Below are 23,314 nucleotides of genomic sequence, written 5' to 3' on the forward strand. Positions count from 1 at the left end.
GAAAGCATCCAAGAATAATTAAATCCTAAAAGCAATTTTAAACACACTTGCACCGTCTTTAAATAAGACAACATGTTAAAAGTGTGAATCTGCACATTGCATCTTTGATAGCTGCTTATTTCCCCCCCAGAAGCAAAATGCAGAATGTTTGGGAACATCAGGTCCCTTTTTGTCCCATATGGCAAACATAAAGCAAAGAAGATGTCCAACAACACAGGCCTCAGAAGATAAAGGTGCGTGTTGCTCCATACTGGACATTTGTTAACAATTAGGCCGGTGCTGAAGACCGACTCTATGAAACACACGCACAGTCCCACCACCTCCTTTTCTCCTCCTTTCTCTTCATCTATCCCCTCCCTTTCCCACACACAGAAACATTCACTCCCTCTCCCTCTCATGTTTCTCAAACCTACACATGGTTACTGTCCGAGGTATGACTTTCTCTTGCTCTTAAAGCAAAGTGGCGGATTAGAGACGGATCCACCGTAGACAACGGCTGTTGGATGCTGTGCATTTCTTGTTCTTGTCACATTTGATGGCTGTTCCAATAACACCCTTTGGACATCTTTCATTGATGTAAACAAACCAGAATGCTTCTTCGTCATAGCGGCGATTAATCTGGATTCTGATTGGACCGACAAACAGGTGCAATAAGATATTTAGTTAAAACTCAAGTCTTCGCCTGAGCCTTACTGGGACTGCTTTAGAGTCAACATGAAAGGTAAGCAAAGTTTATACTTTGACAAATGTGTGATGGTTTGCCACATGGGAAGCATGCATATTATTTGGCCGGCATAAACGTGTTGGCAGTAAACATTAAAGACCGCAAGGTCTAGAGAGAGACCAGGAAACTGTTGATGTTGGATACAAGACTGTCTTTCTGTTACTTTAAAAATACATTATATAATACCTTCACCACTCTCAGCTTGACACTCTTTGCTGTTGAATTTTTGGTTAGGGTTATGTAAACTATATTTGCGGGGTATATTTTAGATGCTGGTTCTTGTCAACATACTTAAGCAAGTGAAACATTTAGATGAACATCCTTTGATGAAGATCTCTGTATTAATAGAAAATAATTTATACATTTTTTTAATGCATAACCCAAAATCATTTAAGGCCAGGGTTCCTAATGTGTTCCTCGTGGTATCTGAGTAGCAGGTGTGGAGCTATAGTGCAAACCACATATGCATACATTTCTTCAGCTATATTCACAGGTTCTTATCGATATATTTACTGTTTGGCACTTTATAATAAAATTCTTCTCATTTTACTTAAAAAGGCCAAATATTTCATGGGCATATTTGTAGCAATAACCAACAATGCATTGTATGGGTCAAATTGTAAAAAAAATGCTGTAATTATGCAGCTGGTTGCCAGTAACTTACTGTAGAAGATAAAGACTGAAAATGTTTCCTGTTCATTTAACTTTGAACAAACTGTTGCCAGTAAATAACATTAATGTAAAATCTACAGTAAGTTACTGGCAGCAATACCCAGTAATACTGTAATTTCTACAGATTTTTTTTACAGTGTACCTATTTTGTACATTTCTTACCGTAAATATATCAAACATGTTTTTATCATTAGTAATATGTGTTGCTAAGGACTTCATTTTGTCAACTTTAAAGGTGATTTTCTCAATATTTTGATATTTTAGCACACTCAGATTCCAGATCTTCAAAAAAATGTATCCCAGCCAAACATTGTACTATCCTAACAAACCATACATCAATGGAAAGCGTGGTCCAGGGTCGCATTTGTTGTAATCGCACACAAAACGCTGGCAATTTGTGTTTTGTGACTTTTAGGGTTGACTTTAAAAACTTCTGGCATCAAAAACAAGCTGTAAAATGGGAATGTGTATTAAGGCGACCCATGTGTTAGTGTGATAGTTCAAGACCCACTTTTTAAAGGTCTTGGAATCGACCACATTTTTACTCGGTCTCCTATCCGTCTCAGACAAAGAGGACTCAGAATTTTATTTCAAGACGGGTCAAGACCACAACTGATGGCACATCACAAATTTATTTTTATCATTCATTTTATGCAGTTTATTCAGGTTTGGCATATGATGTTGGCATTGTTTAAGCATTGTTATATTTCTCCCAATGACAATTTTTCTAAATTTATTACTAAAAGCACCTGCCTTGTGTTAAGTGGATGGCAAGCCATCGAAAGACAGTTCAGAATAAATGGTTAAGTTGATTTCAGCTCTTTAGTGTTTGTTCACTTTTATTTGCTTATAGACAAAGATAAATTCCCACATATTTGCAATGCCTTTGATTATTTTATCAACTTCTCTGATGGCATACACACACGCACACACACGCACGCGCACACACACACACGCGCACACACACACACAGACAAGAAGTGCCTAATCATATGCTATGAAGTGTTTTAATGCATAAGTGTTTTAATGCAGTGACTTGCACTGGTCTTGGTCTTGACTTGGTCTCGGCCTGTCTTGGTCTTGACTTGGTCTCGACCCTTTAAAGTCTTGGTCTTGTCTCGGTCTCGGCCTGTCTTGGTCTTGGTCATGACTTGGTCTCGGTTTGGGTGGTCTTGACTACAACACTACCATGTGTGCCAGTAAACATGTAGGTATCTAAGTTCACCAGTTTTTATCTTCTTAATTTCCAAACTACACAATACTGTAACAATACTATAAAAATGCTTTCAATTGTTTGAACTCTAGATTTGAATTCTACATCAGTAAATTCTCAGCATTTCATTGCTTTGAGTGAAACCGCATGCACTGTAAAAATACCACAATTGTACATCGACCAGAACTGTGGAGACACTTGTCTTGGTTGAATCCCTGTGGTTTGGAAAGACCCTGCCTAAAATCTCCAATTTCTATCTCAGCGTTCTTGTCAGAAGTTTTAGTCCACTGCGTTCATCTGGTCACATAATACCACGATCACTGTATGTTTCCTGTGTGCTATCCATTTTAGCTGGGATATCCGCTTGGAAGCATGAAAATGATACTGTATACACCAATTCATCTATCAAAGCCTCTTAAGTTTAATATGAATCATATTTGAGACTTTCCATTGGCAGATATGATAAGATCAGGAGGATCCTCTGGAAATCTTTCATTAACTCTGGAGATATTAAAGATATCAACCTAACTTTTGACACATTGTAGGGATTTGTGGAGCCTCGGCTGTGACTGAAGAAATCTTCTAGTTTATTTTTTGTATATTACGTTTTGTCTTGGTAATTCAACAAAATATATAATATTGCTGTATTTGAAGGGTTAACGTTTAATAGCATGAACTGTAGCAGACAAATCGCACATTGTGAGGGTGTTATAATTAATGAATAGTCTAAGATTGACATTTGCATAATTCATTTATTTGTGACCATGGCACGAAATCCTGCTTTTTTGTGCCTTGAGCACGAATGTCTTTTTCATGTCACTCGCACATGAAAATGTCTTTTTCATGTCACTCGAATTTATAGAAATTCGTTCGACACAAATAAATTAATCAAACTTTTCGTGACTATAACACGACTGTCCGTGAGATCAGTCTGTTATTTGCCTGTATACCACACTAATGTGATTAAGCGACAATGGTAAGAAAATAGAAAAACATTATGAGAAAACAATACATAAAATGAAATGAAAAAGAAAGTCGTGCTGCAAAGGACACGAAAAACTATTTATAGAAATTTGTGTGAGTTACACGAAAAAGAGCTGAATTTCATGTCATGGACACGAATAAATTAATCAAATTTTCTGTGACTTTAACAAACTTTCCATGAGATCAGTCTGTTATTTGCCTGTATACCACACTAATGTGATTAAGCGACAATGATAAGAAAATAGGAAAAATCTATGAGAAAACAATACATAAAATTACACGAAACAGAAAGTCGTGCAACGGACATGAAAAACTATTTATAGAAATTTGTGAGTGACATGAAAAAAGCTGATTTTTGTGCACAAATAAATTAATCACATTTTTTGTGACTATAACACGCTTTTCCGTAAGACCAGTCTGTTATTTGCCTGTATACCACACTAATGTGATTAAGCGACAATGGTAAGAAAATAGGAAAAAACTATGAGAAAACAATACATAAAATGGAATGAAAAAGAAAGTTGTGCAACGGACACGAAAAACTATTTATAGAAATTTGTGCGAGTGACAGGAAAAAAGCTGAATTTCGTGTCATGGACACTAATAAATTAATCAAATTTTTCGTGACTATAACATGACTTTCCATGAGATCAGTCTGTTATTTGCCTGTATACCACACTGATGTGATTGAGAGACAATGGTAAGAAAATAGGGAAAAACTACGAGAAAACAATACATAAAATGAAACGAAAAAGAAAGTCATGCAACGGAAACGGAAAACTATTTATAGAAATTTTTGCGAATGACACAAAAAAGCTGAATTTCTTGTCATGGACACAAATAAATTAATAACTTTTTTGTGACTATAACACGACTTTCTGTGAGATCAGTCTGTTATTTGCCTGTATACCACACTAATGTGATTAAGCGACAATGGTAAGAAAATAGGAAAAAACTATGAGAATTCAATACATGAAATGAAACGAAAAAGAAAGTCGTGCAACGACATGAAAAACTATTTAGATAAATTTGTGCAAGTGACACAGAAAAAAGCTGAATTTCGTGTCATGGACATGAATAAATTAATCAAATTTTTCATGACTATTACACGACTTTCCGTGAGATCAGTCTGTTATTTGCCTGTATACCACACTGATGTGATTGAGAGACAATGGTAAGAAAATAGGGAAAAACTACGAGAAAACAATACATAAAATGAAATGAAAAAGAAAGTTGTGCAACGGACACAAAAAACTATTTATAGAAATTTGTGCGAGTGACAGGAAAAAAGCTGAACTTCGTGTCATGGACACTAATAAATTAATTAAATTTTTCGTGACTGACACGATTTTCTGTGAGATTAATCTGTTTTTTGCCTGTATACCACACTAATGTGTTTAAGCGACAATGATAAGAAAATAGGAAAAAACTATGAGAAAACAATATATAAAAAGAAACGAAAAAGAAAGTCGTGCAACGGACACAAAAAACTATTTATAGAATTTTTTGCGTTAACACAACAAAAGGTGAATTTCTTGTCATGGACACAAATAAATTAATCACATTTTTTGTGACTATAACACGACGGTTTTATCGGTTTTATAGATGGTTTTATCGGACGCACGTGCGCTGACTCGATACACGTATGGATCCGAACTTTACTTCCGGTTTTTTTTTTTTAATGGTCTGACTAGTTGCTAAATTGATCTCTTGAACAAATGCCTCGTCGAAAATAACAAATGTTTTGGTTTCCTAGGTAATCTATGTGTTGTTTTTTTGCTTGTTATATAAATAAACTACGTTTAAAGAACTTTGTTGTTATTTATTCTTAGCAGTTTAGAATTTTAGAAGTTTAGAAAGAGTTTACCACACTAATGTGATTAAGCAACAATGGTAAGAATATAGGAAACAACTATGAGAAAACAATACTTAAAATAAAAACAAAAAAGAAAGTCGTGCAACGGACACGGAAAAAAGCTGAATTTCGTGTCATGGACACAAATAAATTAATAATTTTTTTGTGACTATAACACATCTTTCCTTGTGATCAGTCTGTTATTTGCCTGTATACCACACTGATGTGATTCAGATTAGGAAATCTATTTAAGCACACTGTATCAGACAGATAAAACAATACTTCTTTTTTTGGTGTTTAATAAACATGGTTTATAATGGTTAACTTAATGTATGTTCATTGTTAAGAGTCATGTAACATAACCTGATCATGACCTTGTAGCAACTGAGTACCATTTAATGTATTTCACGGTTGCATAACATGTAAAAACATACAGTGAGACCGTCTACTCTGAACTTATTTAACTCTTACATCACATTTTGACTTCACATCTTGTACAACACTAGCATATTCACCTAATGTTTTCAGATTTAAAAAAAACTAGACTTTCCATTCTCTCCAGTACCTTAAATGACCCTTTAAATAAATCAAACATTCTGTCTCTTCATAACTATGCCTTTCAGATTTCCTTCTGTTTGCCTGAATAAGCTTAAGTTCCTGACGTCCGTGAAAAGGATGTTTTGCAGACTTTAAGAGCAGACTGTAAGGGTCTCCTCCTTTCCTCTGTACTGCTGGCAAAACCTACATTACCACAAATTAGGGCCAATGTTGAGCCAGTTCAGATCCACCTGTGTTGCCACGACTGATGGGGAAGTGTAAAGTCTCAGAGACGCTTTAACTGCACACATTCCAGTAATCCTCACACTTCATTTCCTCACCGAGCTTTTACCCCTTTTGGTTTCTGCAGACCTGACTTCAGCTGTTTGAGAAATGGACATAAACAATCTCACCTCAGAGCTTAGCGGGTCTGGTTTGCATACCAAATCATGACCAGGGTTTGAAAAATGGCCCATGGAAGACATTTAAAACAAGCAGAAAGCCAAGCAGGTGCAAATGTCTACACTGAGAGACTGTGATGTTTATATAACATGGCACCTTTAAGATGTTTGCTGAAAAGTATTGTCTGATTTAAAAAAGGTAAAATAAGTGAACATTTTCTGATAAAATGTGTACATTGCATTTGTGGTTGGGGGAGGCACCTACCAGCAAACAAGGATACTGCATGCTTTGAGATTAGCGAGAAAGTGCTGCTTCATGGTTTTTAAAGATGATTTCAATTAATTACACCTATTTTAGCCTTAGGTTACTTAGTTTACCCATTAAAATATTAGGATTAATAAAATAAAATATGAATTCTCAAATTTCTAGTCATTAATAGCTCAAACAATCATAATTGGCTCTGGTCTGGGGGCAGTGCCCCTTTTGCCCCCCCCCCCCAAAACACTGGCTTTGGTAACTTTGGGTAAAGGTGTTTGCCAAATGCATAAATGTAAATTTGAAAGCTTTGGTGCTGATGACTGGCATACTCTTGGAGACATACATTTACATTTATGCATTTGGCAGATGCATTTATCCAAAGTGACTTACAGTAAGCTATACATTTTCCAGTATATCTGTTTCCCACGACTTTTGCGCTGTTAACACAAAGCTCTACCATCTGAACATCATAGATGTTCTGGTGTTCCTTTGGTTTCCCCTCCATATGTTTTTTTCTTCTCGGATAAAAGCTGCATCTCTTTATTTCTTCAGATAGCGGTTTTATTCCCTTATGTAGTTGTTGCCCAATGAACTTTATTTTTCTAAGCAGAGTCAGGCTGGACTCCAATGAATCTGTGATGAACCACAACTAGATTGCAGCCTTCCAAAGAGACGCCTCTGCATTTTCATCTTTTTTTCCTTTCTTCTTGTGTCTTCATTTCTTCATTACATTTACACGCAGATTTAAGCATTGTTTAACTTTTAGAAGGATTTCTTGACAGAAATATAAAATACGTAACTATATTATCAGCGGTGTATAAAGACCTTACATAATGAACTTTATTTTTTTCAATACCTATGATACATACAGCGCGGGTCCACTTATATGACAGTTGCCATCTCGCGCCACCATCCTTCTACAGTAGCCCTAAAAAGACAAACTATAAAGCACGTTTTGTCACTATACTTTGTCTCAGATGATGACGTGTTTGTTTTATGGTGTACTAAGAACGACAGAAAATAAAAAGTTGCGATTTCCTAGCAGATATGGCTAGAAACTATTCTCTCATTCTGGCGTTATAATCAAGGACTTTGCTGTTGTAACATGGCTGCAGGAGGCGCAATGATATTACGTAGGGCCAGAAAATAGTCCCTTGCCATTGAAAGTTACTAAGGGGACTACTTTCGGGCACTGTGTAATATCATTGTGCCTCCTGCATACATGGTAAGGCAGCAAAGTCTTTGATTATCAAGCCAGAATGAGAGTATAGTTCCTAGCCATATCTTCCTAGAAAATCGCAACTTTTAATTTTCCGTCGGTCTTAGTAGATGATGTAACTACAGAAGAGTCAAGTTTTAAATAGGAAAAATATCAAAACTCTTTGGTTATTTTTTAGCGCAATGCTAATGGTCAGATAATCAGATTCGATGGATTATGCTAAGCTATGCTAAAAGTGATAGCGCCAGACCCGGAGATCAGCTGAATGGATTCCAAAACGGTAAAAATCAAATGTTTAAATGGGAGCTATGGGAAAATGAGTATTTTTCAAAAAAGTGGAGTGTCCCTTTAAGGTATCGTTTTATGCATTCCATGGGAATAGGAGTGGTTTTTATAATTGTTTTTGCAAAGGATTGGTAACTGGTAAATTTATTGCAAAAATACGTTAAAGGAACAGTATGTAGGATTGTGGCCAAAACTGGTATTGCAATCACAAAACTTGTGGTTAAAACTGGTACTGCAATCACACAACTGGTGGCCGATACACAAAATGACAACATAAACATCAGTTGAGGGCTGCAACTCCACTTTTTAAATGACAATATCCTGACCAGACCACTGTTGTCAGTGATATAAGTATTTGAAATGAAAATGATTTCCTAATGTCTAGTGACATATCAGGACCATTTTATGATTAATTCATATACATTTCATACATACTGTTCCTTTAAATAAATAAATTATACAATTACACTGAATTCAAAATTTGGCTAAAACATATACACAAAATTACTCGCAATGCCATGAAAACAAACTCAGCAACTTTCTTTGACACGCCTATCTGACACATTAAAATATTACAGTCCAATTTTATTGATCCCAGAGGTAATAAATCATCAAATTTAACAAGAAAACAATTCCCTCACCATTTCAATGTAATTGTGCTAATATACGGTTCTGTCCAACAATGACCTCACTATGTACGAGTCGGTCCAAGTTGAGTATTTGTGTCTTTAAGAGAGTCCTGGAAAACAGATCCTACATCATTTTAGCTTATATTTTATGAATCTGGAGATGTCTTTATGTTTTAATAATGACCTGTATATGCAAACACAAACATTAACCTTTATTTTTTTGTACAGATAACCATTGTGGCTACGAGAATCAGCTTTTTAATGGTACGTTGACATTTTCTTTTATTCACGGTTGTTTGTAATGTTACTCTCTTAGTAGGAGTATAAGATAGATGTACACAAAAATATGCACGAATTGCTGCAATGGATCTAGTTATGCTCCTATAATAGCCTAATCTTTTCTGAAAATACAACAGTATAATGTTTCCATTTCGTGCAAAAGGGAGATGGTGGAAACTGTGTTGAATTAGCCAACACGATGAACAATAATGTAATGGGATTATGATAACATTTAAGTATGATACATTCTTATTCATGTTTTGTACAATCTCTCATTGCAGATGAGGACTTAACTGGTGAAGAGGAAGAAAATCCTTCTTTTAGAGGTTAGAAAAATTTATCTCTATTACGTTTATATAAATAAGCTTTTTGTTCTTGTGACATTACACATTTGCCTTTATATGTGTGGTCTTGCTGTTTTTGTTTGCAATGAGTGGTTTGACTTCAACACTTCTATCACCATGTTTATAGGAGTGAACATGTAGTCTCCACTGCTTTGTTGTTTATGAGTGGTTTTGTACATCTGTTTCTAATATCCAAGAATGAGGTTTGGTCCCTGAGAAGTTTCATTTTCAAAGTTACAACTCTATTAGTAACATTCATTTAGAGAAGGGTCACAGTGTGTTTTGTGTTGTGTAGGACACTGTTGTGTACTTTCATGTTATTTGTGGTAGTTCATTTAAATTGTGCACAAAAAATATTAAAACAGGATTTTCCTGAAGACTCCCACCATCTGCTAATGGTCATACAAACAGATAGCTCTGCCCCAAACTCGTGCCATTGGTTAAGAGATTTTTGCCATGTCATGTTGGCCAGAATCATATATATACACTCACCTAAAGTATTATTAGGAACACCATACTAATACTGTGTTTGACCCCCTTTTGCCTTCAGAACTGCTTTAATTCTACGTGGCATTGATTTAACAAGGTGCTGAAAGCATTCTTTAGAAATGTTGGCCAATATTGATAAGATAGCATCTTGCAGTTAATGGAGATTTGTGAGATGCACATCCAGGGCGTGAAGCTCCCGTTCCACCACATCCCAAAGATGCTCTATTGGGTTGAGATCTGGTGACTGTTGAGGCCATTTTAGTACAGTGAACTCATTGTCATGTTCAAGAAACCAATTTGAAATGATTCGAGCTTTGTGACATGGTGCATTATTCTGCTGGAAGTAGCCATCAGAGGATGGGTACATGGTGGTCATAAAGGGATAGACATGGTCAGAAACAATGCTCAGGTAGGCCGTGGCATTTAAACGGTGCCCAATTGGCACTAAGGGGCCTAAAGTGTGCCAAGAAAACATCCCCCACACCATTACACCACCACCAGCAGCCTTCACAGTGGTAACAAGGCATGATGGATCCATGTTCTCATTCTGTTTACGCCACATTCTGACTCTACCATCTGAATGTCTCAACAGAAATCGAGACTTATCAGACCAGGCAACATTTTTCCAGTCTTCAACTGTCCAATTTTGGTGAGCCTGTGCAAAACGTAGCCCCTTTTTCCTATTTGTAGTGGAGATGAGTGGTACCCGGTGGGGTCTTCTGCTGTTGTAGCTCATCCGCCTCAAGGTTGTGCGTGTTGTGGCTTCACAAATGCTTTGCTGCATACCTCGGTTGTAACGAGTGGTTATTTTAGTCAAAGTTGCTCTTCTATCAGCTTGAATCAGTCGGCCCATTCTCCTCTGACCTCTAACATCAACATGACATTTTCGCCCACAGGACTGCCGCAAACTGGATGTTTTTCCCTTTTCACACCATTCTTTGTAAACCCTAGAAATGGTTGTGCGTGAAAATCCCAGTAACTGAGCAGATTTTGAAATAGTCAGACCGGCCCGTCTGGCACCAACAACCATGCCATGCTCAAAATTGCTTAAATTGCGGGTTGGGTTAGCTTTATTTTGACACAACACTTTTTTAGAGTGTGTAAAATATTATCCCATTATTTCACAAATTTAAATCTCATTGGTTTTTACATCATTATTAACTCTTTTTACTTTTTGATTATAAAGTGTTGTGTGAAATGTTGCCCATTACGATGTTTCTGGAGTGGTCAAATGTAGCATCTATGTATATCTATGACCAGGCTGCCAAAGACGTTATAGCAGTTATAATTGTTTGTTTATGACAATGGGACGGTGTATGAGAGCTAAGTATGTTTTTGTATCTAGAGGGAGAACAAGAGGTGGATGTATGAAATGTCAGCAGTCACATTCTCTCCAGCTAGCTGTCAAAATGCTGTATGGCTTTTTAGCTTTGCTCATCATTGCCGTGGCCATCTTGGCATCCCTTGGTAAGTTTTACACCACACGGCACAAGCTATAAAAATAATATCAAATCAACAGATATTTTTATGTTACTTTAACTTAACAAATTAAGTTAATCAATTTTAACAGTGACTGTCATGTGTGTGGCTCGTCATTTCAAAATATGTGTTCGGCGCATCATGTAAACTTATGTGCATCACGTGTTTTGTCAAAATACGTGCCTGCTGCAGACTCTTCAAAGAGGTTCATGATAAAAGAGAGACACTCACTTTGCCAGATACTCCCATAATCTCATGTTTAATCAGAGTTTACTGTTAAGTTTGTGTCTTGCGAGTATTTTGTGAACGCGAGCGTCTCTTTTATCATAAACCCTTTCGACACATGTGCAGCAGGCACATATTTTGACGTGATGCATGATCCACGTTGGTTCACATGACGCACCGAACACATATTTTGAATTTGCGCCCCTTGGAAGAGAAGTCACCGCCCGCCACTGAATTTCAACTTATTTTTATACGTTTTGTCAACTTATCACAAGTCAAAAGTTTAAATAGTAGGTTTAATTGACTGTTTAAAGTTGTTTTAACTTCATGCTGCATTTTCAGTGCAGTAAAAATATTACTTATAAGTTTGTTGCCTGTCCAAACTAAGTAGGCATAATGTTAAATCATTTTCTACTTTTGACTTTTTTACTAAGGCCACTTCAGAGCCTGTGAACAGTTCAATTGTTTATTTTACCTTGAATTAACAAAAAACTAATGAAATTAGTTGCAATAAAGAACATAAAAGTGCTTGATGTGCAATGATCACCAAGTAACAGGTTTTTAAGCTAAAGAAAATAGTGTCAAGACACATTGCTACAACATAAAAATAATATTTGTTTACATGAAAATACTGGGCATCGTGCTTGTAGTTTTACAATTTACAAACCTTCTTCATTTGCATTGAGTACATTCTTCTATAATAAAATCATGCTTGAAATGTAACTGACAGGATATAATACTGCCACGGCATAGTTAAACTGTGGTAAAGCAAATCAGGAATGTAAACGCCATGGTAAGATGATAAAAACAAAGCAGATCTAAGGTATTTTAGTATGATGCAGCATGCATCTGTTTTGTATTGCTGTAACTCCACAAAAATGTTGTTATGTAACAAGCAGTGATGTGTGTAATATGCGCACAATTATACTAAGCAACTTAATTTACACCGGCATTTGAATTTAATCAGAATAAGAAGTGTCACCGAATAAAAATTCAGGCACATCTCAGAAATCTATAGAAAATCTCCATTCAGCACCTTTTAAATACAGCAGGTGTTCTGCACAAATACAGCTGGTATATAAATTACAACCACATGCAACGATCCATTACACACTTTACCAGTCCCTGTAGTCCAAGATTAAGTCTTGGTCTGTACGGATTCTGGAAAGAATTCCCAACACATTGATTTGAAAAGGCAACGGCTCCCTGAGATCACTTCTGAAAAACGTAATATTTTAAAGTATTTTCGTCATACGTGTGGTGTTATGTAACAAAAATATATTATGCACAAATTTAAAAAATTGTATATTCCAATGTTTGTTTACCTGAATTTATTTTTAATGTGAATACATTCTGATAGTTTTTAGGAGAGTTGACACATTATCTGAAGAGGAATCGTTTTACAACAAAAAGATTTCCAAAGTCCAGGAGAGCATGAAAGGTATGACTTTTTTTGTGATCTATCTTTAAGATCGAGAATCTTAAAGGAACACTCCACTTTCATTAAAACATTTACTCATTCACATGTCATCCAAGATGTTTATGTCTTTTTTGTTCAGTCGAGAATAAATTAAGCTTTTTGAGGAAAACATTCCAGGATTTTCTCCATATAGTGAACTTTGTTGTGCCTCACCAGTTTGCATTTTCAATGCGGTTTGGAATCGCAGTTTTAGTGCAGCTTCAAAGGGCTCTAAAAGATCCCAACTGAGGCATAAGGGTCTAATTTAGCAAAACGATCGTCATTTTCAGCCTAAAATAACAAGTACTTTTAAACCACAACTTCTCATCTTGCACTGTCCGTGTGACGCACTAAAGCGACCTTACATATTACGTAATTACGTCGAAAGGTCTCGCATGACGTATGCAAAACTACTGCTCCAGTGTTTACAAGTGTGGAAAAAGAGGAGCGTTCCGACATTGTTGTACGTGGAATTATACTAATTAATGTCTTTGTATCAGTTTATTGTTTAAAACGGTCCATGATTACGTAATACGTAAGGTCGTGCTGGGAACCTTTGGCGAAAATGACGATCATTTTTAGTGTGCAAATGATGTCAACAGATTATGTCAAAGATTATAAGGGGGTCCCCTAACTAGTTTAATTCATTAGTTTATTGCAAAATTAAGACCTAAATAGACAGTACCGCTTTGTGGCAGCCCAGCATGAAAATTTTAAATGAATCTATCTTAATTTTAATGAAAACCAGGGGACCCCCCCTCCAATTTATATGTTTGTGCTTTATAGGGGGTCCGGAACCACCCCAGCCCCCCCCCCTCAATTCAAACACTGATCGTTTCCCTTGGTTGGGACCGCTTAGAACCCTTTAAAGCTGCATTGGAACTACATTGAAACTGTAAACTGTTAAGGTCCCCCAAAGTCACTATATGGAAAAAAATCCTGAAATGCTTTAATCAAAAAAACTGAATTTCTTTTCAAATGAACAAAAGACATAAACATCTTGGATGACATGGGGTGAGTACAGTAAATTATCACGATTTTTTCTATGAAAGTGGAGTAATCCTTTAGAGCAGTTTTCTCACACAGTTGCTTCTGTTTAAAGTAGATCTCGTATCTAATGTGTTTATCTGATCTTACGGTTTACTTCCTGTGGTTGGTGAGAGCACAACCTCATGAGAAAACATTTATTATCCAAATAATGACAGCTGTGCATACATAGACGTCTTTGCATTTCACATCAGTTTTACTGGACATCATCTTTCATTTCTGCAATATAAGAGAAAAGAGATTAATGGTTTGGCGTTTTCTGTTTTGGCAGATTTCCGCACAGCAAACAATTATTCAAACTGCTTAGATGTTGCACAATTCCAAGCCGAGATCGCCAAATTGAAAAAGGACTTTGAGGAGATCCAGAAGAAAGTTCTTGGTCAGGAGCATCAGTTGGGCCAGGCCGCTCAATCACAGCAAGGTCTGACGCAATCCAGCAACAGAATGATGCGAGATCTTCAGGCCTTTGGAATTACCATCACACATATAAACCAATCTCTCAGCCAGTACCTGAATCAGGTGACTGGCTGGCAGGTTGTCATCAACGAAACCGATCAAGGAATGAAAACCCTTGTTGAAGATCAATACGATTTGAAGGCCACGATGCAACAGGTCAACACAACCGTTGCTCTCAGTGCATTGTGGATAGGTGCTCTTCAAAGGAAGGCCGACGAGGAGACCTTGGTGCTTCAGAAAATAACAGCGGACTGGCAGAACTACAGTAGAGTTTTAAACACATTAAAATCCAATGCCAGCGTCACCACGCAAACCGTGAGGACCATTCAAAATGGCATCTCTACTACACTCCAGCGGATCAGTATGAGCTCAGAGATGATCCATGACCTAACCCTGCAGGTCATGAACCTTCAGATGCAACTAGACAATATTTCTTCTTACGTCGATGAACATGAGGAGAACATGCATGACCTTAAGTACCATGCCACCTACTACAAGAACCGTACTAAGGACCGTTTTCTGACCCTGGACACAAGAATGGACTCCATTAAAATGGAGATCGACACAATCTCCTCTAGTATTAACGCAACCGTCAGTCACGTTCAGAGCATGTACAAATACATTAACATCGAGAGTTCCTCCTGCCAATCCAGACTGGGGAGTCACACAGAAGATCTACAGAACTTGAACAACACGGTCTTGCTGCTTCTTCATCTATCTGACACTCTCAGGATGCAGTACATGATGCTGAGCGTGCGGCTTGATGCTGATGTGAGGAACCTCTCTATGGTGGTGGAGGAGATGAAGCTGGTGGACACCAATCATTCACAGCTGATCCAGAACTTCACTATTTTGAAAGGTTTTGCCCTATCTGTATCATCTTTCTTAAAGTGTCTGATACAAAAATACATTTTGTTGCTAAGGACTTTGGTTGCAGACAAACTCTGCACAGTTTAATAATGGTTGACATCTCTTGAAACCTAGAAGATACATGTTACATTACTATATACTGTTTTTCAAGGGAACAATCTGATATGTAATCTTATTTGGCTCATAGGAGAATCAAACAAAATTCATGATTCATCCTTTCTTACAGGTGTACCTGGTCCACCAGGTCCAAAGGGAAACAGGGGAGAACCAGGGGGCAAAGGACCTATAGGCCCAGTGGGCATCAAAGGAGACAGAGGACTTGCAGGATACCGTGGGTCTCCAGGGATGAAAGGTCTTATCGGAATTAAGGGTGATCAAGGTGCGCCGGGACTTCCTGGGATGAAAGGAAGTCCAGGACTTAAAGGTGAAAAGGGGTCTTTGGGACAACCAGGGCCTCGTGGTGAAAGTGGACAGAAGGGTGATATGGGGATTCCTGGGAGAAATGGAGTTCCTGGCCCCAAAGGACCACCAGGAATCCAGGGCCAAGCTGGTCTCCCAGGGATACATGGGCTTCCTGGACCGATAGGACCACCAGGACCTAGGGGACCAACGGGGCCACCTGGAGCACCAGGACTACCAGGGGAATCTGCCCAAAGGTCATGAACAGACAGATATATTATCTCTCTGTTTCTAAAACTGGGTAAACTCCCTTTCCCAAATGTTGATACACTGACTGCCATTCTGGACAGAGTGAATAGGTATCTTTTAGTGAATGGTTGCACATATCCACTTCGATCACTTATAAAACAAGACAATAATGTGAGGTTTGGCCCACATGTAGTTTTCCCAACAAGGAACTTGCTTGTGTCATTGATGGTTACTGAGCCAGGCTGTATGAAAGCATTGATTGTTTGTTACCACCCATTGGATTTGTATAGAAATGAACTAATTTTCTGACAGTAATCATTTGATTACGTAACAGTGACAGGTTAGCGATAACTGTATAAAGAGACTTTACAGTGTAAATTGTTAAAAAGTGTTGATGGTACCAACAAGAATGTCCTGTGGTTGAAGACAACAAGAACAGAAAGCAGTGTTTTGTGATTTTAGTACAATACAACGCACTTTTAATAAAGCATGCTTTCAGCAACGTGTTAGATAAACAATTCGGATGGCGCTTTATTGCTTTAGTATAATGTGTAGTGCAGCAGCATCCATGTTGTATTTGCATACTTGTTAAACGTCAGAGCAGGCACTCTGGTGATACATTTTTACTGTGTTTGAATGTATTAAATCATTTTTAGGCATCTAGTAGATAGTGCAGTTATGCACAAGTTTATAAAACGCATCATTTTAAAGTTGCAGACGCACATATTCATTCATTATAGCAGTGAACTTTCATTTTTATTGCCTTTTGTATGATTGATCATTTTGTAAAGGTTTGTATGCATTTGTTATTTGGTTCCAAATTTACAACATATTCATTGAAGTTAACATACAGTTTTATCCTTTCCAGTAAAGGATTTTATAGGAATATGAATACAAAGTATGGGGACATGCTCAGCGTGCAGCTTTTTTTTAAGTCAACTTCGTTGACAAGCGCGTGGGTCCAAAGGTCCCATAGTCCAAAAGACTACTAATGAAAATGATTCTGTTTTGTTTTATTATTTTTTTACAAATAAAAAATCAGCATATTTTGATTAACATGAATTTGCTATTTTTTAGTGTCCATATTATGCCTGCTTTTCCACAAGTTAAATATGTGCATGAGTTCCATAAAACATGTTTCAGAAGTTGTTTGCTCGAAATAGCTTGTAGGAAAAGATTCTTACCCATCTCTAGTAGCCTCTGTTTCAGGGCATTTCAGATTGTACTGTTTTGAGGTGGTCATTACATATTTATGAGCTACTGCTCCTTTGGCCACGCCCCACTACTAACGTCATGTGCGCACGCACAATGGTATCACGCGAGCAGTACAGACCATATACTGTATATTATTATATATTATTGTTAACGGTTTATGTATTGCCAACAGACAAATCAAGCAAAAAACTATCACTAATAAGTACACTCCAGGAGAAGAAACACATTACACATAATGATTTGAGAGTAAATTGTGATGTGATGAAGCACTCATTTTGCCCTGGACAACGCTAACCTATTCCCGTTTATATTTTCAAACGCATTATTTTCGCAAATTACATAAATTTAGACCCGGTAGGTAATGAATACTGCTTGTGGACACCATGGTTATTGCTAGAAGCTAGCGGGAGGTCCGCCGTATCTTGGGAAAGTGATAGAGACTCAGGGGTAGGTTCGTCGGTAAGGCCCGGTCTTGGTTAGTTTGGCGAAACACTTTTAGTTTGGCACAACACTATTACTCAGTTCATGTAGAGTTGTAAAATAAAGCAGTTAAAAATTTCGTATAACTTTCGAAAAGTACGGTAGCTGGTCACTGGCTTTGCAAAAGAAACCACGCTGCAAACAAACTAGCATAGCTGTTAGCCACCTCATTCTCAATGTCAAATGACTGCTAAAACTCACCCACAAGTTCACCCCCTCGACGCGCACTTATTCGTGGGAGGGATGACATGCTAACAATATCTATATAGCCTACTGTCTACAAACATTAATAATATTAACATTACTATACATTGTTTAAAAGGTATACGGGTTTAGCATCAGTGTATGGTCTCTGTTTTGAGATACAGATGCTCTAGCATCATAAATGTAGTATTTTGTCCCAGAAGTCCAGATGACAACATGCAAAATATAAACGGGACTTCTTACCTTTGTGTTGATATAACAATCATGAGTCGAATCCATTTGCCTTGACCCCTGTGACATTAGGGGTAGGTGCGGGATTAGGGGTTCAGTTTCGTTGTAGTTTTTACACGAGAATCGTACGTTTTTGCACAATTAACTTTGTATGAAATGATATGAAATAGCCAACTCGTAAAATATTAACAATTTCTCGTGAGATCAGGCTGCGTCACCCATTAAAGTAAATGGGAAGTGTTAAGGCTTACGCTCATGTTAATGTACCGTTATTCCTTACGTAGCACATGGAAAGTCTCTTTAATATCTGAACACCACCAATAATGATATTTTGTTGAAATGAGATCTACATGATGAAATGTTAGCATGCTTTGTTCGAATATCATATTATCAGGTTTAGTAGCATGATGTCACTTATAGGGATTTATGTTTCTTTTCTCACCATAGACAGTGAGCTGCTTTTTTAAGACTAAAGTCTGACATCTAATGATCCAGACCCAGTATAAAAACATTGAACATTGGGAAAACAGACCATTAGGGCTGTTTGATTGACATTTGAATATAATGTGAGATCACTTATTTACTCAGCCTATGAAGTAATTCCTCTGTATTTCCATAAGAAATGTACTCCAAAGTTTTTTTCTCTGGGTTCATTGCTGTGCAAGTGACTTAATCAACATTTCATGATATAATCCCCAGATCCAGAGAACACTTGTACCAAACAATTTCTAAACTAAACTACAACAGTAACTGTGTAGAAAGCAGCTGAATCATTAAACCGAATAGCAACAGCCAGACTTTAACCTTCTCGCTTTTTAATGAGTTCCAATGGAACTAGAACTGTAGTTATTTGACACCTTTGGATAAAGGGGAATAGAAATGTTGGTTCAGTGACAATAAATATTCTAGCAATATAATATAAAATCTCTTTCTGCTTATTGCAATACAATGTGGGACTCTGTATCAGCATGTATACATTATGTATGTGTCAGTTTGGGGAGGGATAAAGAGAGATTATATGCTTGTGATGCCATCATGTCATCTGTCTTTAATCAATGCTTTATTCTGATTGGTTGAGAAATGTTCCAAGTGTATGCATTATTTTTCGATATGCACACCTAGGGCCTCATTTATAAAGCATGCATACGCATAAATTTGATAGTTAAAATAGTTAATTGGCATCTTTATTTCAAACGATCCTACTGACCACACCCGAATATCATTAAAAATATTTTTTGATGACTCGTAACCGCGGGTGACCGTAGGTGCCTGCAGGCACCCGCTCATCAACCCGCGCATCACTGGTTCCTAGCCATATTGGCCTAGAAAATGGCAACTTTTCATTTTCTGTCATTCTTAGTACACGAGTCAAGGTTTAAATAGAAAAAAATCGAAATGATGCTAATGGTCTAATCAAATTTAATGAATTATGCTAAGCTATGCTAAAAGTGGTACAGTCAGACCCAGAGATCGGCTAAATGGATTCCAAAACGATAAAAGTTTTCCCTTTAAAGTCCAGGAGCCTTATTTATAAAATGCTGCGTAGAAAATGACCTACATTTGATCTTACGATCATTTCTCTAAAGTGCGTACGTGTGATCCATAAAACGAAGGTGCGCACAGATAAATATGGACTTTGCCGTGGACTTTACGATCAAATCTGTGCGTATGCACACCTCATTTATAAAATGCTGCGTAGAAAACGTCCCAAATTTGATCTCGCGATCATTTCTCAAAAGTGCGTACGTGTGATTCATAAAACGAACGAAGAAAACGCGCAGATAGATGTGAAATCTATAAATTGCAAATGATCTTGGAATTGTGCGCAGATAAATAGTTTCAAATCTTTGCATTCAAACTGTGCCTAATTAATGTCATTGACATATAAAAAGCACCTATCAATGTTTAAATCCTTTTCGAGCAGCAAGAATGGCTTATATTTCCAAAAACCTACAGCAATCGGACAACCAAAAGTGCGTATGTCACAAGGTGACGATCTTTTTGGGCGGAACCAAAAGTCGGGAAACTTTGGTTCCGCCCGGATGTTTCCGCCCAGACCGGGAAGAGGAAACACTGGACATCCGGTAGCATCGCGAGGGCTGTAATCAGCCAAATCAAGCGCAGCTGTGCGTGGTTAAGAGGAACGCCGGTTGATTGGAGGATTACAGCACACAGAGGAGTATTTAAGAGCAGTGTAAATCACAGTTTGGGTGCTTAGTGTGTGAGTTGAGGTGCGGAGCTGTGCTCGTCCGTTACACATCAGAAGCTGGTTGTACTTTCTCTCTCTCTCTCTCGTAGTTCGCAGTGGATGTTGGAGTAAGAGGAAACCCTGTGGGTAGCAGAAGTATTGGCATATGTGACACATTTAGAGAAACCAAGGAAGAAGGAAACGAAACAGTTTTGCATAACATTAACCAAGAGGACCGCTGTGAGTATTAGCTCCTGGATTTAAATGAAGTGCAACCACTAACCTGTGTATTGTCGAACACCTCCAGGAAGAGGAGGGCGGCCCTACCCCTGATCTAGCGTGGTAGGTGAGCCGCAGGAATAGTTGGACTCAGCAGCCATAGCAGCAGAGCTAAATACTCCGGCCGTATTGTCATCGCCCCCATCCGACCTCAGCGAAGTGGAGGACGTCGTGCGTCTCGTGTGTACACCTGTAGTGTGGTGGGTGAGTCCATGTAATTTGAAAACCTTTCACGTTGAAGTGGTGCTGTGTATTTGCTGTGGGTTGCTGTGCAAGTGCTGTGTGTCTTGTCAGACGTACCCCGCATCATCCCTTCTATTGAGGAAGAGACGGAGAGGCTGACGGTCGTGAGTGACATCATATTATTGTACGCTGTGTGCGATTAAGTGCGAAGTGACGGTGTGGGCCTTTGGAAGTCGCCCCCGTCTGTGTGTCGACAGTTTCAGAGTGTGGCGGTGAAGACTTGGATGCTGGCAGTGCATGTGTGAGTACAGCTACGGGCCTGTATATTGCTACTTTACCTGTGTGTTTTCCCTTGTGGCAGAGTGAGAGGCGAAGGAGTTCCGCCGCCCCCGTGGTCTCTACAAAGGGGCGCCCCTGTCCGGTATTCGATCGCCCTAAGGGCATTGAGGATAGGGCAGCGCTCGGCCCGGTGAGACGGTGTGACGGTTCGCCCCCCTGCTGACCAGCGCATTCGCCGAGAGGGTTTTTGCCCCCGGCGCCTCCTGGGGAAACCATCGCCGTTTGCCTTTCTGTGCCGGCCAGCTGTCGTAAGCCGCCCCCGTGTATCGTCGACCAAAACACCGTACAGCGAGCTGAGGAAAAGCTGTACTTACTCAGAGTTGTGAACAGCAGAGAGGTGAGAAGTATCCAAGTTGCACTAACCGTGTTGTTGTGTCCAAGCTACCTGTGAAGAAAGAGAGAACGAGAGTGAACGCCTGGAGAACGAACTGCGGACAGTCATACATACCCAGAGCTGTAAACAGCAGAGAGGTGAGAAGTATCCAAGTTGCACTAACCGTGTTGTTGTGTCCAAGCTGCCTGTGAAGAAAGAGAGAACGAGAGTGAACGTCAGGAGAACGAACTGCGGACAGTCATACATACCCAGAGCTGTAAACAGCAGAGAGGTGGGAAGTATCCAAGTTGCACTAACCGTGTTGTTGTGCCCAAGCTGCCTGTGAAGAAAGAGAGAACGAGAGTGAACGTCAGGAGAACGAACTGCGGACAGTCACACATACCCAGAGCTGTAAACAGCGGAGAGGTGAGAAGTATCCAAGTTGCACTAACCGTGTTGTTGTGTCCAAGCTGCCTGTGGAGGAAGAGAGAACAGGAGTGAACGTCAGGAGAGTGAACTGTGGAAAAGCTATACTTACCGAGAGCTGGAATCAGCAGGGTGAGGACGATCCAAGTCCAGATTTAACGTGTCTTTGTGTTCCCAGTTGCTGCCTGTAGGAAGAGAAAGAAAGGAGAGTGAGCAGTGAGACATCCGACTAGCGTGATACAGGTACCACGGGCGAAGAAAGAGTTAAACCCCAAGTCACACTATTTTGTCTTTTGCCTCCAGGAAAGAAGAGGAGGGCGCCACGGATAGCGGAGTTGGCAGGAGCCTGTGTCTCCCGTCCCCTCCCCCCTATATCTTTGGTCACCAGCCCCTGGAACCACCGTTGCCCTCTTCCCCTTCTTGCCACCTTCCTGTGCCGTGGTCTGCCTGGAAGGCAGAGAGGAAGTTTAGTTTTAATTGCCCCTTCCCCATCCCCCAAGTTATTTTAAATATTTAAATAAAGTTTGTTTTAATATTTACCTGCTCTCGTGTTGTTTGGTCATTGGGTTGGCTTTGGGGACCTCCTCGAGGTGGAAGTTGAGAAGGGGCGTGGCTTTAGTATATAACAGCCAGCCCCTAGCCGTGACACGTACGTCTGCTCAGACCCTGACGTGACGCTAAGCACTTTTCCAAGTCAAAGACAGTTTTTATAAATATGGACTTTGCCGTGGAGTTTTGCATACGCACACTTTACGATCAAATCAGTGCGTACGCACACGTCATTTATAAAATGCTGGTAGAAAACGTCCCAAATTTGATCTTACGATCATTTCTCTAAAGTGCGTACGTGTGATTCATAAAACGAACGTGCGCACAGAAAACGCGGTATAGCTGTGAAATCTATAAATCGCAAATAATCTTGAAATTGTGCGCAGCTTAATAGTCCAAAATCTCTGCATTTAAACAGTGCCTAATTAATGTCATTGACACATAAAGAAGCACCTGTCAATGTTTAAATCCTTTTTGAGCACCAAGAATGGTTTTATATTTCTAAAAACCTACAGCATAGGACAAGCGAAAGTGCATACGTCTAAGACAGTTTTTATAAATATGGACTTTGCCATGTTTGTTTGCGTATGCACACTCAACGATCAAATCTGTGCGTACGCATGCCTCTTTAATAAAATGCTGCGTAGAAACCATCCTACATTTGATCTTACGATCATTTATCAAAAATGCAAAAGTGTGATCCATAGAACAAACGTACGCACATAACACACGCGGCCCTTTCTTTCAGATGTGAAATAGATCAATCACAAATAATCTTGAACTTGTGCGCAGCTGAGCAGTTTCAGATCTCTGCCTTTAAATGCTGGCTAATT

General features: G+C 38.7%; 1 protein-coding gene across 1 annotated transcript; it reads left to right on the plus strand.

The window, feature by feature from the left end:
• Positions 1–386: 386 nt before the first annotated feature.
• Positions 387–16,763, plus strand: scara3 (scavenger receptor class A, member 3). Its single transcript, XM_055185559.2, has 7 exons — positions 387–721; positions 9,007–9,042; positions 9,339–9,383; positions 11,238–11,357; positions 12,955–13,035; positions 14,372–15,415; positions 15,653–16,763. Exons 1-7 carry the CDS (start codon positions 715–717, stop codon positions 16,087–16,089), a joined length of 1,770 nt encoding a protein of 589 aa, XP_055041534.2. The 5' UTR covers positions 387–714; the 3' UTR covers positions 16,090–16,763.
• The last annotated feature ends 6,551 nt before the right edge of the window (positions 16,764–23,314 follow it).

The sequence above is a fragment of the Misgurnus anguillicaudatus genome, chromosome 18, assembly GCF_027580225.2.
Source record: "Misgurnus anguillicaudatus chromosome 18, ASM2758022v2, whole genome shotgun sequence".
Lineage (NCBI taxonomy): Eukaryota > Metazoa > Chordata > Actinopteri > Cypriniformes > Cobitidae > Misgurnus > Misgurnus anguillicaudatus.